At 35.6% G+C, this 19667-nt stretch overlaps 1 protein-coding gene across 1 annotated transcript in view; it reads left to right on the top strand.

Annotated features, from left to right (window-relative positions):
- The first annotated feature begins 1003 nt into the window (after positions 1–1003).
- The window catches only part of LOC149895233 (zinc finger X-chromosomal protein-like), a 41393-nt gene continuing 22729 nt past the window's right edge, over positions 1004–19667 (top strand). Inside the window, exons 1-2 of the mRNA XM_090119204.1 lie at positions 1004–1036; positions 2357–2500. Coding sequence (XP_089975330.1) covers positions 1004–1036; positions 2357–2500 — 177 coding nt within the window. The remainder of the gene's footprint in view (positions 1037–2356; positions 2501–19667) is intronic.

Here is a 19667-nt window from a genome sequence, read left to right as displayed (position 1 = left end):
AATTTTTATTCACAAGTAATCAATGCATTCGATTCTAGATGTCAGATTTCGATTTTTAGAGTAAAGTCTCTGGTATTTAAAAAGAGAAAAGGTTTATTGACACAAAATTGTAGCGACGTCAGTTCTTTAAATCAGAAATTGTTTATTATGTTTAGAATGGTTTATCAGTCAAATCAAATCTTTAAATAATTACTTGTATCGGTCATTATTATTATAAATATGTAATCGTAATTGAAAAAAGTTCTGCAAATGTGCAATTCTAACAAAACGAAATAACATATTATTCTATGTCGCCGTTACTAGGTTACGTTGTTGAATTTTGTTGAACTGTCAAATGTTGCCTATTAAAATGGCTCTACATTAACTTGTGATTGAAGAGCAAACAAAATATTGATGTGTTTAAAGCTTAGATTATGTATTAGCGCGCGCATTGCTCTGTGTCCATTTTACCGAGTGTGTGTCCCACAATCACGTGATCACGTAAAAAATAATTCAACGATTTTGCTAATTTTTTCCTTAAAATTCATGTTTCCTTCTCTCGCTTCGCGCAGCCGGCAAATAGCGCTTCGCTAATGTGAGCATTTTGTCTATGAAAACATAATCTTAAACGATAGTTCATGAGCGGGCGGAAAAGTTGGGCGGGTTGCTTGTTAGGAGAGTGTACACATAGAGTTTTAAGAATTCATCTATTTGAAAAAAAAAGCTGCGTCTGGAATAACTTTTTAAGTACGGTAGGATGTGGTAGAAAATTTGTTAGGATTTGGTAGAAATATAATATGATGGGAAGGATAGGAAGGATAGGAAATGGGAGGTTTTGGTAGAAAAACTTCGGATTTAGTAAAGAATTGGTAGAAATTATTAGTAAAATGGTAGAATTTAGTAGAAAATACGTCGGATTTGGTAGAAAATAGTAGAAAAATTGATAAAATTTGGTAGAAAATGGAAAATGGTAGGTTAGATAAATTAATAGATCAACAACAGTTTTATTCATTATAGATATAGAATGCCTGTGGCCAGTGTTACGTGGCATAAGCTGGTAAGTACGGTAGGCGGTACAAAAGAAATATCAGAGAAACGATCAGTGCGCTCGCAAGTTCGTCACTGTTCATACCGCGCTCTATACAAACAAATAGTATAGTGGTCACAAATATAGTTTGATATGTTGCAATGTGTTTATTGTAACCAAATAAATAACGTGTGTGTATTATATGTGTCTATGCGAGCTGTGTGTGTGTGCGCACCTTGCCGCGCGGCAGCTTGAGGTGCACGAGCTGTGTGTGAGTGCGGAGGGCGGTGCGCTGGGAGAAGGCCCTGCCGCAGTCGGTGCAAGCGAACGGCTTCTCGCCGGTGTGCGTGCGCGCGTGGTTGATCAGCGTGCTGCGTGCCTGTGGAGGAAATTAACTATATGTGATGTGATATAGATTAGCAGAGATATTTTATAGATAGATCATTTATAGATATTTTATAGAGATATATTAGTAGAGATATTTTCAAACATTAAATGTACGAACAAAACCTAGCCGAATAGAGTCTTATTGTAAAAGTACTAAGCTCATCATATACATTTGATAGAAATAATAAGCTGTATTTTGTATTTTACGCAAGAAAAATTGTTTAGTTTTTAGCATTATTATTTGTACTCGCAATAATTATTAGTGTGTAGTGTCTACCTGTTTCTTACCTAATAAAAGTTCGTATATTACTTCATTTTTAATCAATCGAATTCAGAATAAAATCGAGTAATTTAATCACCTATTTTAATATTAAAATAACAATTTCCATATTGTAACTATCCAAAAATATTGAAGCTGGCGATCGATAATTAATATCGGCCTCGAATAGAATAGCATTTGTTGCTGCATTGTTAGAATGAATTTATCTAACAATGTCTACGCAATTTCGGTCAATTTTTGTACTGATATAGATTAGGGTTTCGTTAAGTTTTCTGCATAGGTACAAAAGCTAAGCCATTTCAGTTTCCATTTTCACTTCAATGGAAATTAAATGACCTGATCAAAGATTACAATTCCTTAAAAATTTCCTTGTAAAGCACTTGAATGATTTGAATGCTATAAATGTAAATATTAAACTTTATGCATATTATTTGCGTATGTATTCGCTTCGAATGGTGACGGAAGCCTACGTTTTTATTTTTGCGATTACGTTTAAAATAATGTTTTAACTGCCTATACATAATAATGTTTTTATAGACAATATTAAATACAGATGCTCTTTACTTGCGAATAAACAAAAATATCTCTACTAATATATCTCTATAAAATATCTATAAATGATCTATCTATAAAATATCTCTGCTAATCTATATCACATCACATATAGTTAATTTCCTCCACAGGCACGCAGCACGCTGATCAACCACGCGCGCACGCACACCGGCGAGAAGCCGTTCGCTTGCACCGACTGCGGCAGGGCCTTCTCCCAGCGCACCGCCCTCCGCACTCACACACAGCTCGTGCACCTCAAGCTGCCGCGCGGCAAGGTGCGCACACACACACAGCTCGCATAGACACATATAATACACACACGTTATTTATTTGGTTACAATAAACACATTGCAACATATCAAACTATATTTGTGACCACTATACTATTTGTTTGTATAGAGCGCGGTATGAACAGTGACGAACTTGCGAGCGCACTGATCGTTTCTCTGATATTTCTTTTGTACCGCCTACCGTACTTACCAGCTTATGCCACGTAACACTGGCCACAGGCATTCTATAATGAATAAAACTGTTGTTGATCTATTAATTTATCTAACCTACCATTTTCCATTTTCTACCAAATTTTATCAATCCTTCGATGAACTACATTACCATCACAATATTATTTCACGCAACACACATTTACTTCACAACGTACGAGACAACACAACTATCAGTATGCTACAACTCTACTCAACTAGAACTCTACTGAACTATACCTCCCAAATCTATCATTGTGCTAGCCTGTGCAGCTTGCTCAAATGTTAACAGCAGTTTTATTTTGTTGTTATGATCATTGACAAACAAATGTGACAACAGCACAAAAATAACATCTTAAAAAGTTTAAAACGAATAATTCGTAACTGAACCGCAGAAAACACTCAAAAAGTGGTGAAAGCTTATTCTCAACTGAATATTTACCAACTTGAATTTAAAGTAATCATGTGATAACATAATATCTGCCTAAATGAATGCCTACAAAAAAAAAACTAGAGAAACACTTCAAAACTTTTTCTTTTTATCGGCAAATTTACATGTGGCTAAATTTCTTAACGGTATATTTACTTTTGAAAACTCAACTTAAAACAATTAATAAGTGTAGGCTTAAACTCATCTGTGAATCTAATATCGAACGGCAAAAGGGCTGAGCTAAATTTTAGCTTCAACGTAATAAGAATGAACTGCTCAACAACTACTGTACAACTACCTAATTGATGTATTCAGTTGATGTCAAACTGCAGCTAGTCACAAAAACTATTATCAAGAAATTACATTAAATGCACACAATGTAAATCGATTAGGTACTATCGAATACTCCACGTTTAGGACTTATTTGAAGCTAAAAAAAGAAAAAATATGTGCGTGTACTACGCACGAAATGAAACTTCTTTATGACCTTATTTTTTCAAAAAAAATAATTTACTATATGCAACTTTACAGAAATATGTCGAATCACGCGTGATAGGGATAAGAAAAAAAATGGTGCGTAACGGAAAAATGTCACGCTAAATTTTTTTTCAACCCCGATAAAGAAGTTTCACTTCAAAAACCTTCAGAAAACCTGGATGGGTTTTTCTTTTCTCTATGCAATTAAACAGACATTATCTGACGATAGTATGTAAACTGTAAAGGCGCTATTAACCTTAAGATTATTTTCAACAGTCTTAAATCTTAATATCTTTACATTGAACGGACCCAAACGTCGATGAGATAGTTAAAATAATTTTAAAGCAATCAAGTTACGTACTCAAACTAAATCTAGACCCGTATTCCAATCATAACATTTATCTTAGGCCAGCTGTTTATTTGAACACGCTAATTATCTGCGACATTGTATTATGAACTGCCTAAATAAGGACCTAATAAATTCTCCCAAGTAAAAATTCAAAACTAAATGCCTCGATTTACCTTTTATTCGATCAAAGTAAATCTGTAACATTTCATAAAACTTCATATCGTAAAACTGTATACTGTGAATTGTTCACAACTTTATTTTAAGAAATTACCTCAAATATCACCTTAAATAAAACCTACGAAAAGTTTTTTTTTTAAACCTCTAATGCACTAGTTAAGGCATTACTTTTCGTTTTTAATCGAATAGCAATAAGGCTGTCTTTGTGTAGCAATTAATTGTTATTTGTCAAGGGTTATAGCCTAAATAAAAACTAACGCAGGTAGTTTAAGAAATTAATGCGGGTAGTCAAGAAACTAACGCGGGTAGTTAAGAAACTAATTTGAAAGTAATTCGCATACTGTTTTTGTTCTGATACACGGACAAGTGAATGTTTATTGTTTACGTTCGATTGAAGGATCTGGATGCAGTGTACCAATTAATGTGCTTTCTTTGTTAGTGTTAGCTCACAAAATAACAAACATTAAAGCAATTCGTTACTTAATTTATCTTGATGGCAGTGCTTACGCCACAAAGTATTTTTTAAAATTACGTGAATTACCTACTAAAGTGAACCCGTCCCTGAATAAGTGAAATAGGTACTGTTAATTTATCACTGCGTAACTAAGATGGGCTGAATGTAATGGAATAAGTTTTAACTAACTACAAAACCGTAAAGCAATATCGCACGACCTAATAACAACAACACTGCGTAAATAAGTTGAGTTAAATGTAATGCAATACGATTTAACTATACACTGGTCTGTAGGCTACAACTTTTAACAAAATCTAATCGTTACACCTGTAAATCAGCACTGTTTTTAACCGACTTCAAAAAAAAGGAGGAGGTTATCAATTCGGCCGGTATGTTTTTTTTTTTTTTTTTATGTATGTACACCGATTACTCAGAGGTTTCTGAACCGATTTACGTGATTCTTTTTTTGTTCGATGCGGGATGGTGTCGAATTGGTCCCATAAAAATTTTATTCGGATAGGCCCCGTAGTTTTATTTTATGAGCATTTTTGTCTGTATTTGTAAATGTTGCAAGTGCAAGTTTGAAGTCGGTTGTTTTTAACGCAGTTATTGACTTGTTGTGCAGCATTTTGCCGCGGCTGTGACCATTTTCCTCAATTAATTTAAAATAAATTTTGTAACTAATGTTTTTGGCAATAAATTTCTTTTTCTTTCGAATAAGTTACTTGAAGTTACTACATTTTGAAAACCTACTTTCTTTATCTTACTGTACACTCAAAGTGGAATGTTATCTACTGACCGGTTTTGTATGAGATTGAAGGATAGTTGCACGACACGTCGACACGTCGCTCTGGTTCCGGTGATCTCAGGCTCGACGTGTTGATGGTAGTGATGGTAGCGCGACGCCCGGCGTGATATTGCGGTGCCTGGCGTGGATGCGCAACGCCTGGCGTGGTGTCGCGGAGCCCAGCTTGGTGCCGCGGCGCACAGTATGGATGCAGCACCACATGGCGCCACGCATGACGCTCGACGCTCGACGCATGATGCTCGACGCATGATGCTCGACGATCGACGCATGATGCTCGAAGCCGGACGCTCGACGCAATGGCACGGTGCACGACATGATGACACGGCGCTGCTCTCGATGATACGGCTTCCGACGCGGTGATGCGAGCGGCAGTGTCATCCGTGCAGCGCGAGGCGAAGTTGCCACCCTGCCCGCACATAACGAGCTCTCCCTTTGTCTCCGGCTGCTCAGTGACACGTATGCTCGTAGATCTGTAGGATGCTTCTTCCCGTTGAAACTGGATCGAAGTGCCACGTGGTTGCGGCGCTTTGACTTTTAATCAGGTTATCGTATATCGTATCGAGGTTATCGCCACGTGTTTTCTCATTTGCTCGATTTGATCCCAATTCTGATGTCGGAGCAAGGTGTAGATTGTGAATCTATTTTCAAGCTGTGGGCGTTGCGTTGGGTAATCGAGCAAAGAAACACCTCAAACTCAATCATTTCTTTATTTACCACCGATTCGGAAAGCAGTATCTACAGAGAAGAACCGGCAAGAAACTCCATAGTTGCTCTTTTAATCATGTCAGTTTTACAATACAGTCATTTTAAATACAATCACTTTAAATACAATCAATTTTAATAACCGTTACGTTACACATTTAAATTAAACACTAGCAGAGAAATGGTTAACAGTTCCTAGTAGTGGAAGATCCGAACTCTTCGATGTTCGAATGTGAAGTGCCGTCCCGAGGGCGAGCCTTCACGGGCTCGACCCGGTACAAGCATGAAGTAAGCCGCCAACTTCACTGTGCTGCCACCTCCCTGGAACTCGTAATTTTTTGAGCAAGTACAAGAGAATTAAAAAAAAATGCATTTGCAACTTCAAATATCAAATAACCTTTGGTACTGAGTGACAAAATACTTCAGTTATCTTTTCTTGTTCTTTTTTGTTAGTTTGTCGGTCTTGATAAGGTTTTAATAAGCGTCTATATTCATCGAATATGGTGTGTCGAATAAGTTGTAGTACTCTATTAAAGCTAATAGTGGGAAGCGATGCTTTTCGCCACACATCAAACATTTCCGTAGCTAATCTTTCGGATAAATCATGAATTTTGTTATTTTATCAGGTTTAAATTCATATCTAATAAATAAGTAATAGTTTCTTAGCATCAGTATAAGTTGGTAATTGAGACACTGGGTACTTATCTGGCAAACAAAATACAGGACAACATGTCGTTTGTCGTATTTTGACTTCCAACACTTTACTGTAACAAAGCGGAATTATAGATAGAACTCACATCAAAAATATTAAATTATGATCTTAACACTAGAGCGCACGCGCGGGGGACATAGGTCACCCAGTGCTATACATTGCTAAATATTTTTTTAAACAATCGTGCTTGAGTGTTGTTGTCTCAGGTATTCCCCGACTACCAATCACCGGACATTTTAGCAGCGTGTCAGCTTCCTTGGTGCAACGAAGTGTACTCTGCGAAAATATAAAAGTACATGGGTGACGCATGTCCCCCGCGCGAGCGTTCTAGGAAGTTTTTGAAATCATACAATTACGAGTGAAAATCAAGTATACCGCTTTTATTTTTTACTGCTCTTATGATCAATTTATACTTTTAAGAAATTATTAATATATGGGTAACTAAGATCGAAATAAAATACTCATATTCGAGTGCTAGGACATACTTATTTTTTATCCATACTAATATTATAAATGCGAAAGTAACTCTGTCTGTCTTTCTGTTACTCAATCACGCCTAAACTACTGAACCAATTTTTATGAAATTTGGTTGGAGATATTTTGATACCCGAGGAAGGACATAGGCTACTTTTTATCCCGGGAAAATGACGCAATCCCGGAAATCCCACGGGAGCGGGAACTATGCGGGTTTTCTTTGACTGCGCGAGCGAAGCCGCGGGCGGAAACCTAGTTGAAAATAAAATTTTATTGGATAAGAACAACTTATTCTTAAACTTTATAATTAGATGATTATTTTTACCAAATTTGTAGTTTCCAAAGTAAAAAAAACTGATTGATCACAATAAGTAATAAATTAGTTACTTTTCACAGAGGTTTATGTTTAGCTCATAATTTAAGTAAAATGAGAAAATATTGATATTTTTTTTGTTTCATCACTTAAAAATAAAGTTGATTCATAAATAAGTACTTCGTTTACTTTTTTAACTACGATTTTTATGAAAAAAAACGTGCGTCGTATTGGGTGACATATGTGACCCACGCGTGCACTCAAGGAAAATTTTAGGCGCGAGCGCTCTAGTGTTAATTGTATTTACGCGTAAAATATAACTAAGAAATATTACTAACATTAGTGTTATTTCCTTAACGGCACTGTTCAAAATCAACGTTTCCTACAATAAGATTCGGCGCAAACGGGCCACCGACCAGAGCCACTGGTAGCCAGCGATAGCCACTTTTTTATATATTGAAATATTATGTATTATGTGTCTTCCCGTTGGCAACCAACGAGATAACACAGAATCTGATTTAGCGTTAATTTGTCAAAATTAAACTTTAATGATTTTCGACTAAATTTTTTGAATTTCTGAAAGTTCATGATGTTGGGGGCACCTCTAAATGTATCATCTGCAAAGTATAATTTTGCATGTGTATTTATGAGCAATAATGACATCTTTTTACAGGTATGCCGAAACGAAAATGAAAAAAAATATTTTTCACTCCACCCTAGTGTACACACGTAAGAAATGAAACTTCTTTTTGACCTTATTTTTTCAAAAAATAATTTACAATATGCAACTTTACAGAAATATATTAAATCACGCGTGATAGGGATAAGAAAAAAAATGTATGCGTGTACTAGAGTACACACGTAAGAAGTGAAACTTCTTTATGACCTTAAAAATGTCACGAGTATGGCGTAACGCAAAAATGTCACGCGTACGGCGTAACGCAAAAATGTCACGCTTACGGCGTAACGCAAAAATGTTACACTAAATTTTTGTCCAACCCCGATAAAGAAGTTTCACTTCAAAAACTTTCAGAAAACCTGGATGGGTTTTTCTTTTCTCTATTCAATTAAACAGACATTATCTGACGACAGTATGTAAACTGTAAAGGCGCTATTAACTTACCTTAAGATTATTTCCAGTTTTTTTTTTTTTAAAGTCTTAATATCTTAACATTTAACGTACCCTAACGTTGATGGGATAGTTCTTAATTTTAAAGCAATCTAATGTACTAAAACCAAATGTAGATTCCAAAGATTTATCTTACGCTAGATGTTTATTTGAACACACGCTAATTATCTGTGACATTGTATTATGAACTGCCTAAATAAGGACCCAATAAATTCTCTGTAAAAATTCAAAACTAAATGCCTCGATTTACCTTTTATTCGATAAAACTAAATCTGCAACATTTCATAAAACTTCATATCGTAAAACTGTATACTGTGAATTGTTCACAACTTTATTTTAAGAAATTACCTCAAATATCACCTTAAATAAAACCTACGAAAAGTTTTTTTTTAAACCTCAAATGCACTAGTTAAGGCATTACTTTTCGTTTTTAATCGAATAGCAATAAGGCTGTCTTTGTGTAGCAATTAATTGCTATTTGTCAAGGGTTATAGCCTAAAAAACTAACGCAGGTAGTTTAAGAAATTAATGCGGGTAGTCAAGAAACTAACGCGGGTAGTTAAGAAACTAATTTGAAAGTAATTCGCATACTGTTTTTGTTCTGATACACGGACAAGTGAATGTTTATTGTTTACGTTCGATTGAAGGATCTGGATGCAGTGTACCAATTAATGTGCTTTCTTTGTTATTGTTAGCTCACAAAATAACAAACATTAAAGCAATTCGTTACTTAATTTATCTTGATGGCAGTGCTTACGCCACAAAGTATTTTTTAAAATTACGTGAATTACCTACTAATGTAAACCCGTCCCTGAATAAGTGAAATAGGTACTGTTAATTTATCACTGCGTAAATAAGTTGAGTTAAATGTAATGCAATAAGATTAAACTATACACTGGTCTTGTAGGTTACAACTTTTAACAAAATCTGTAATCATTACATTCGGTACAGCCTGTAAATTAGCGCTGTTTTTGTGCAGCATTTTGCCGAGGCTGTGACCATTTTCCTCAATTAATTTTAAAATAAATTTTGTAACTAATGTTTTTGGCAATAAATTTCTTTTTCTTTCGAATAAGTTGCTTGAAGTTACTACATTTTGAAAACCTACTTTCCTTATCTTACTGTACACTCAAAGTGGAATGTTATCTACTGACCGGTTTTGTATGAGATTGAAGGATAGTTGCACGACACGTCGACACGTCGCTCTGGTTCCGGTGATCTCAGGCTCGACGTGTTGATGGTAGTGATGGTAGCGCGACGCCCGGCGTGGTATTGCGGTGCCTGGCGTGGATGTGCAACACCTGGCGTGGTGTCGCGGAGCCCAGCTTGGTGCCGCGGCGCTCAGTATGGATGCGTAATGCACCACATGGCGCAACGCATGACGCTCGACGCATGATGCTCGACGCTCGACGCATGATGCTCGAAGCCGGATGCTCGACGCGATGGCACGGTGCACGACATGACACGGCGCTGCTCTCGATGATACGATGATGCTCGCTTCCGACTTCTTGCTGTTCCCGTTGAAACTGGATCGAAGTGCCACGTGGTTGCGGCGCTTTGACTTTTAATCAGGTTATCGTATATCGTATCGAGGTTATCGTCACGTGTTTTCTCATTTGCTCGATTTGATCCCAATTCTGATGTCGGAGCAAGATGTAGATTGTGAATCTATTTTCAAGCTGTGGGCGTTGCGTTGGGTAATCGAGCAAAGAAACACCTCAAACTCAATCATTTCTTTATTTACCACCGATTCGGAAAGCAGTATCTACAGAGAAGAACCGGCAAGAAACTCTATAGTTGCTCTTTTTAATCATGTCAGTTTTACAATACAGTCATTTTAATACAATCACTTTAAATACAATCACTTTTAATAACCGTTACGTTACACATTTAAATTAAACACTAGCAAAGAAAAGGTTAACAGTTCCTAGTAGTGGAAGATCCGAACTCTTCGATGTTCGAATGTGAAGTGCCGTCCCGAGGGCGAGCCTTCACGGGCTCGACCCGGTACAAGCATGAAGTAAGCCGCCAACTTCACTGTGCTGCCACCTCCCGGAACTCGTGCTTAGAGTCGTTTTACATCCGCGCTATTGACCGTCTCCGACACGGCCATCCTGCGCTGAACACGTCCTCGTGTTTGTGGGTGCTGTAACACAGAAAACATCTCGCACAGTACATGCTCTTCGGCCAATCCTGACAAATTTTTACAATTAAACTCGGATATTTAATTTTTAGGCTTTTAAACCACAAAACTGAAAAAAACTAAATCCTTAAGATCACTTAGTTGTCCGTACGTCTATCAGTCTATCTATCAAGACCTTTGAAATTCATATCGCATACCATCGTCCCGTTAAGCTTTGAAAAGTTATAACAGTCGATCAAAAGATAGTAGTTTTCGACATTCGCAGGGGACACGAGGAATCAATACCTTCAGGATATTTCTTGTGAACACAGAATCATGAAATTTGTACAAGAAACGTCCTATAGCAAAGAATCTCATAATACAAAATTTAAGTTCATATGAAAACAGGTTTTTTTCTTAATTTGAATACCTTAAAATAATTTCCAACTTCAACCCTTTGAAATTAACCATTTTGATTAAAGTAATGAAACATTGAATCCTGATCATTTCGATTAAATTTATGAACTACTAACTACTAAAAGAAAATAACGCTTAAGCAACCAAATACCACTTTCACTGCTATTGTCATCAGCAGATCATTATTAAAGTATCACAAAAAAACTAGAGCATGAATCTTATCCGAGTCCTGTGGCTTTTCACTAAGCCCATCATCACGCACGCATTCCACCGAATGCCAACTCTGGCTTTTCACTAAGCCCAACATCACACACGCATTCCACCGAATACCAACTCTGGCTTTTCACTAAGCCCAACAACACACACGCATTCCTCCGAATGCAAACTCTGGCTTTTCACTAAGCCCAACAACACACACGCATTCCTCCGAATGCAAACTCTGGCTTTTCACTAAGCCCCACAACAAACCTCATGTTTGTTCCACACGCATTCCTCCGAATGCCGAGTCCCACGGACTCCCATATTCCAATGGTCTCTACAAGACCCAACCTCCGCCAGCGTCACCCGCGCACCGCGTATCCACGGTTTACTATAAGCAGCTATCTGTACTCCTAATAGCAGACGCCGGTTTCAAACGGACTACGGTAATACCGCGTATCCACGGTTCACTATAAGCAGCCATAGCTCCTAATAGCAGACACCGATTTCAACGGACTACGGCTACGAAATGACTACTGGCACTCTCTGACCAAACGAACTAAGATTCATCGCTACCACTCAACTCAAACTCAAATTTCAAACACTAACCAACTTCAAGTGGTACTTGGCCCTCAGGCATCCTCAATATATTAACAAGGTGAAGTTACCCGAACATAGTATAAACAAAATCTGTCTTTTCAAAGTGATTATTGGTGTTTACAGGATTCAATAGCTCAACAGTAAAAAAAAGTGAAACCTGAACTGAACTATTACTCATCCAACAGAATCAATATTCTTAATCGTTTTTCATTTTAATAAACTCAAGTTATCTCCTATACAGCCATACCGACAATCATGCGTCCTCGTACGCCATTTCTCACACTACATTACTACGGTAATTCATCTCGGGATACCAAAATAGCTACTATCCTGCCTCGGCCCACACTGACCTTACAGGGTTACCATACTGCCCTAGTCCTCCTGACCGGTCAGAACACATCTACTATCCTGGACTTCATGCCAGATAGAACACCACAATCCTTCGACGAACTACATTACCATCACAATATTATTTCACGCAACACACATTTACTTCACAACGTACGAGACAACACAACCATCAGTATGCTACAACTATACTCCACTACAACTCTACTGAATTATACCTCCCAAGTCTATCATAGTGATAGCCTGTGCAGCTTGCTCAAATTTTAACAGCAGTTTTATTTTGTTGTTATGATCATTGACAAACAAATGTGACAACAGCACAAAAATAACATCTTAAAAAGTTTAAAACGAATAATTCGTAACTGAACCGCAGAAAACACTCAAAGTGGTGAAAGCTTATTCTCAACTGAATATTTACCAACTTGAATTTAAAGTAATCATGTGATAACATATCTGCCTACAAAAAAATCGCGAGAAACCCTTCAAATTTTTTTTTTATCGGCAAATTTGAAAACTCAACTTAAAACAATTATTAAGTGTAGGCTTAAACTCATCTGTGAATCTAATATCGAACGGCAATAGGGCTGAGCTAAATTTTAGTTTCAACGTAATAAGAATGAACTGCTCAACAACTACTGTACAACTACCTAATTGATGTATTCAGTTGATGTCAAACTGCAGCTAGTCACAAAAACTATTATCAAGAAATTACATTAAAGGCACACAATGTAAATCGATTAGGTACTATCGAATACTCCACGTTTAGGACTTATTTGAAGCTAAAAACCAAAAAAAATGTGTGCGTGTGCTACGCGTACGTGTACACACGTAAGAAATGAAACTTCTTTTTGACCTTATTTTTTCAAAAAATAATTTACAATATGCAACTTTACAGAAATATATCAAATCACGCGTGATAGGGATAAGAAAAAAAATGTATGCGTGTACTAGAGTACACACGTAAGAAGTGAAACTTCTTTATGACCTTAAAAATGTCACGAGTATGGCGTAACGCAAAAATGTCACGCGTACGGCGTAACGCAAAAATGTCACGCTTACGGCGTAACGCAAAAATGTTACACTAAATTTTTGTCCAACCCCGATAAAGAAGTTTCACTTCAAAAACTTTCAGAAAACCTGGATGGGTTTTTCTTTTCTCTATTCAATTAAACAGACATTATCTGACGACAGTATGTAAACTGTAAAGGCGCTATTAACTTACCTTAAGATTATTTCCAGTTTTTTTTTTTTTAAAGTCTTAATATCTTAACATTTAACGTACCCTAACGTTGATGGGATAGTTCTTAATTTTAAAGCAATCTAATGTACTAAAACCAAATGTAGATTCCAAAGATTTATCTTACGCTAGATGTTTATTTGAACACACGCTAATTATCTGTGACATTGTATTATGAACTGCCTAAATAAGGACCCAATAAATTCTCTGTAAAAATTCAAAACTAAATGCCTCGATTTACCTTTTATTCGATAAAACTAAATCTGCAACATTTCATAAAACTTCATATCGTAAAACTGTATACTGTGAATTGTTCACAACTTTATTTTAAGAAATTACCTCAAATATCACCTTAAATAAAACCTACGAAAAGTTTTTTTTTAAACCTCAAATGCACTAGTTAAGGCATTACTTTTCGTTTTTAATCGAATAGCAATAAGGCTGTCTTTGTGTAGCAATTAATTGCTATTTGTCAAGCGGTTCATTTTTGTTATTTAAACTAGTTAAAAAACAGTTTAAAAAAGTTCTGTCTTGGACGTCCGTGTGTCTGTATGTGCGGATCCTTTTTCTTGTTAGCACGATAGCGACCGAAATACTTTACTAATCGAGTCTTTTTTTTTCTCTTACGCTTGAGTATGCTCAGGAATAGAACCCTTTCATTTTTCAGGGTCTGATTCGATGTGGTTTAATTGTTATTAAATAAACAAAAATAATAATTAATAAATAATTTGGAAAATCCAAAAGTGCACGCCTCATAATTTTTTTTAATAAATATTTATTAATTATTATTTTTGTTTATTTAATAACAATTAAACCACATCGAATCAGACCCTGAAAAATGAAAGGGTTCTATTCCTGAGCATACTCAAGCGAAAGAGAAAAAAAAAGACTCGATTAGTAAAGTATTTCGGTCGCTATCGTGTTAACAAGAAAAAGGATCCGCACATACAGACACACGGACGTCCAAGACAGAACTTTTTTAAACTGTTTTTTAACTAGTTTAAATACCAAAAATGACATCAAAAATATCATGAACGTTAAAAATAGTGTTTTTTCTTAATATGTGTGTGTATGTATTATCTTACAAGTGCAATGTATGATACATAAAGACATTTTAAGTTTGAAAAATCAGATGTTTTGCGCGAAGTGACAGTAGTACCCACCTCAACGCTTCGCTTATGAGGCGTGCAATATTTATTAAAAAAAAATTATGAGGCGTGCACTTTTGGATTTTCCAAATTATTTGAAAATTTCATCATCTGTTGTTTTACAGTATTTTTCTATGAAAATATTATGTGCAGTTTACAATAAAAACTACGTATATCGAAACAATACAGCTTTGTCTGAATATTAAAATATTATGTTCTCAGTTCAATTACATTATTACTATTTTCGTACATTTCGATATCAGTTGAAAATATTGTATCATATAAAATTTTTGGTATAACAAGGTAATGCGCTTTCGTGTTTTAACTACATAATTAGTTCAATATTAATTTAGCCGTAAAATACGTTATTTTGTTATTAATTTGAATAATATTATTGTAAGGAATCTAATTCAGTGTTAGATTTTCAAAATTAGATTAAGGATAATTTGTAATAATTGAAATAAATATTTTTGGATGTACATACTGGTATTTTTATTTTATTCCCCTGTGCTCATATTATGTCATGAAACCTTTCAGTAGATACATGGACGAAATCGCAGCCAGCGCCCAGCAGCAATTAGCTATAACATACCTATAGGTATTAGGTAAGGTAATAAATAATAGCTCTATAGTTAATACGCACCTTGATACTTACCGTAGAGTTGTTTGATGTTGAATCCGTAATAAATAAAATTAACACAATACATAATTGAATGTTACTTTTGATACACAATACACACTACTTACTCAGAGGGAAATAAACGCTACCTACTATTTTATTCTATGCACGTTCTATGCATTCTATTATTTATATATAATATAATTAAATTTCGATCGATGTATCTCACAATAATTATTCTAAGTGTCATAATTTTTAAGAAATAACGATTTCCGTGTTTTTTGCCATTTACTCGAAACTCACTTCGTGGGCTTAACGGCTTTCTAGTTAAAGGACGGCAGAATAGTTAATACGCAAAACGCAATACGCAGTTGATACGTATTTAATACCAATACTCAATGATTGTCTCCTGCTAACCTGTACAGACTAGACTCATTGTGGTGACTGGTGAAACATTGTATAGCATTAACAACATAGTACTGTATTATTGAAAGATCGATTAAAGGTTTATTTTACAATCTACGACTTTCATTATACATGGGTAACAAAACCCCATAACATATTCGGTTTTACTCCGGACAACATCTTCAGCCACCCAATCCCTTTGCTTGAAGTCCAAATCCAGCGGAGGACAATAATCGTCATTTACTAAAATTGAAGGTTTTTCGTCCTAGTATAAAAGTTGTCTGGATCCCATTTTATACTCAATCTATAGTATAATACTATAGATATCATGTGAAACGTGACTTGGAAAAAAATCATTCAAATAAATCACAAAATAAAAATTTGAAACAATTTTAAAAGTTACGAAAAGCCCAATTATACGTCAAAATGACGCACAACATCCTCTTTACAACCAAATGGCGGAATTTACATGGATGAGCCAACTATGTACTGCTAGGTCTCGACGGCTAATAAGTTGGTTCTGGATTTTGCAGCGATTCGATGGTAAATATAGAAGAGTTCATACGTCAAATTTACGTAGATTGGACTTCTAGGGTTAAATGCATAAATACCTAAATGATGTTTTGTTTTTATTATCTAATAACGATAAAAAAACCCGTTGATTTCATTCGTTTTTCAAGCTACGTGCATAGTTTTTCCACTAAAAAGCCTCAATTGAGTCATAAAGTACACAAATTTCAAGCATAATAAGTCACATCATTTCTATAAAACCAAAACTGGCAATAATATAAGTCGTGTTGTGCGATTATGAACATAGTGCATAAGGGCATAAGTCGTTATATTGCAAAGAGTAAAAAAAAAATTATGTGAATACATTGAGTTATTCCATGAAGTACTCGTTCATAAGGCCACAACTACAAAAAAACACGAAAAAAGTATATTTCTGGGGTTGTTACAACATGTGTTCATATGTAAAAATATAGTCTAACATCATAATTCGCACGCTGAGAACGAAAGTGACCTAATACGAAATTCGTGTTTTTTGGGAATCATCAAAAAAGTGTTCGTAATTTACAGAACTATTTACAAATCATGTCATAATTTGTTCGAATGCAAAGTTATATAAGATATTAAAGTCTGATATCATTTTAGAGGATATTATCCACCCATACAATCCATAAAAAATAAATTAAATTAAATTTAAATATTTTTTATCTTTTTTTAAAAATTACCATTAGATATTGCGTCACTTTAGTACTGAAAACTTGTAACTCATCTTTGACTAGTTTGGGAATGAGTCACTTTAGTATTTTTGTTCTATGCATGCATTTGGACGTAACCTGAATTATGTCAACTTAGTATTAAAATATTAATGGGAAGTAGTCTAATGAAACCAAATGTTAACTAAGAAATTATATTTATTGTTTGTTTCAAGACTCATTTTTACTATTTACTTAATACCTATGGGCAATCAACTCTAATATTGGTATTATTAATCAACAAAAAATTATACTTCAGTATAATTAATTAAAAAAAGTAATACAAAAGTGCAGTTTTAGTTAGGAACTAGCGGTCCGCCCCGGCTCCGCCCGTGGTACATATTTCACAATAAAAGGTAGTCTATGTTCTTTCTCAATGTCTAAAGATTATCTGTGCCAAATTTCATCAAAATCGGTTCAGTAGTTTATGCGTGAAAACCATACATACATACAAACCTTTCCTCTTTATAATATTACTAGCTTACCGCCCGCGGCTTCGCCTACTTTGTTTCAAACCTAATAAATTATACACTAAAACCTTCCTATTTAATCACTCTATGAATTAAAAAAAACCGCATCAAAATCCGTTCCGTAGTTTTAAAGATTTAAGCATACAAAGGGACATAGGAACAGAAAAAGCGACTTTGTTTTATACTATGTAGTGTAGATTTATTTCGCACCTCTTAAAGTGAAAGTTTATCTAAAAATTTTGGCTCAGAGCAGATAGATAAATAGCGAACAAAACGCAAGTAAGATCCTGGGAAGTACTAAGTAAAATTCTACTAACAGCTGCGAGTGAAAATCTAGGTAATGAGATACGATGCAGAAACAAGTGGCCGAATGCCAAAAGGTTACTAACGAAAAGAATGAAGCATACCTATCGTTACAGCAGACTTACACTTGCAGACGAGAGAGAGCATAAAGCGCGACGAAGGAAAAAAAATAACTACACAAGAGAAAGAAGAAGAAATGTGTTGATGTCAACTAACTTGAAGAGATTGCTAAAAGTTTCTCAACGAAGGACTCGAGAAACTTTTACAGCCAAACTAATAGAGGTAGGAAAGATTTCAAACCTAGAACCTCAGCTTGTAAAAGTAAAGATAGTGAGCTACTAAATAGTAAGAACGATATTATTAAAAGATGGAATTAGTACTTCCAAGAACTGCTAAATAGCACAGAAACTGCTGAAACACCTTCTGCCATACAAAATTATACTAACATCCCAGATATCTCACTGCCTACAAATAGACGAAGTTAGATTGGCCATTAGGAAACTCAAAAATCATAAGCCACCAGGAACTGATTACATCTCTGTGGAATTGCTTAAATATGCTGAAACTAGCTTTAAGGAGAAATTTTATGAGCTGATAGTCCAGGTGTAGTAGTCTGAAACGACGCCCTGTTAACTTTTCTTTATTCTTTCTAAAAGCACATTGCCTTACACATTGCATAGGTACATGAACCACAGACTAAGTACAGGGTTGCCACAACAATGACATAAGAAAAATAATTATAGTTAAGTTTTTCTAATATAATCTAATACGCCCGATGAGTGGAACATCGCAGTAACATAGGGTATATATTACAGCGGTGTGTACAGCACAAGAAAGGTGACATATTTGATTGCCAGAATTATCACGGTATATCTCTTTTAAACACGGCATATAAAATCTTCGCCTATGTCCTTTTCAATAGAATATCTCCATACACAGAAGACAAACTAGGCGACTACCAGTACGCTTGGGGCCCTAACCGTTCGACTACTGATCAGATTTTAAAACACTTGAGTTCAATGTCATAACACACCATATTATTTTCGTGAATTTTAAGGCTGCATACGACAATGTTCACCGAAATTTCCTGTACCAAGCGTTGACTGAGATCGGCATTCCACCACAATTGGTGTCGTCACTTACAGCAATGACGTTAAAAAAATAAAAAAGCGTCGTTCGGATCCATTCAGTATCTTGCAACCTTTTAGGGCAATGGAAGGCCTTAGGCAGGGTGATGCGCTCTCCAGCCTTCTGATTAACATAGCCTTAGAAAAATGCATCCGAGATTCCAGAAATTGAGACATCGGGCACTTTATTTTTCGAATAGATACAAATACTGAGATACGCGGATGATATAGACCTGGATCGGGAGGACGCTACCAGCAGTGATCCTCTACTGCTGTTAACGCATATATTACTATAGACCAAACTGCCCAAAAGCTCGGTCTACAAGTCAAGTTCGTGGCTGTACGTGACTTTGTGTACCTGGCATAATTAATAACAAACCAGAACGAAATATCTGCAGAAATATTTAAACGAATTATGGCTGATTCGGCCTTCTAAGATATTTTTGATCGAAACTGCTATGCCGAAACATAAAGGTACTGCTATAAAAGACCCTACTAAGACCAGTACTAACATACGGGTCCGAAAGTTGGGTCCTGAGCAAAAAAATGAGGATTGCCTGCTGGTGTTCTAGCGAAAAATCCTCAGACGGATTTTCGGTGCTGTGCTGGAAAATAGACATTGGAGAACGCGGTATAACCATGAGCTTTATGAAATGTACGAGGAGCCGAATGTCTTATAGACCAT

This window comes from Colias eurytheme, chromosome 32 (assembly GCF_061535395.1).
Source record: "Colias eurytheme isolate Ceu_HAF_F1 chromosome 32, ilColEury1 Martin Lab GWU primary, whole genome shotgun sequence".
Classification (NCBI taxonomy): domain Eukaryota; kingdom Metazoa; phylum Arthropoda; class Insecta; order Lepidoptera; family Pieridae; genus Colias; species Colias eurytheme.
The sequence above is the reverse complement of the archived record's forward strand: the minus strand, read 5'-3'. Positions and strand labels throughout refer to the sequence as shown.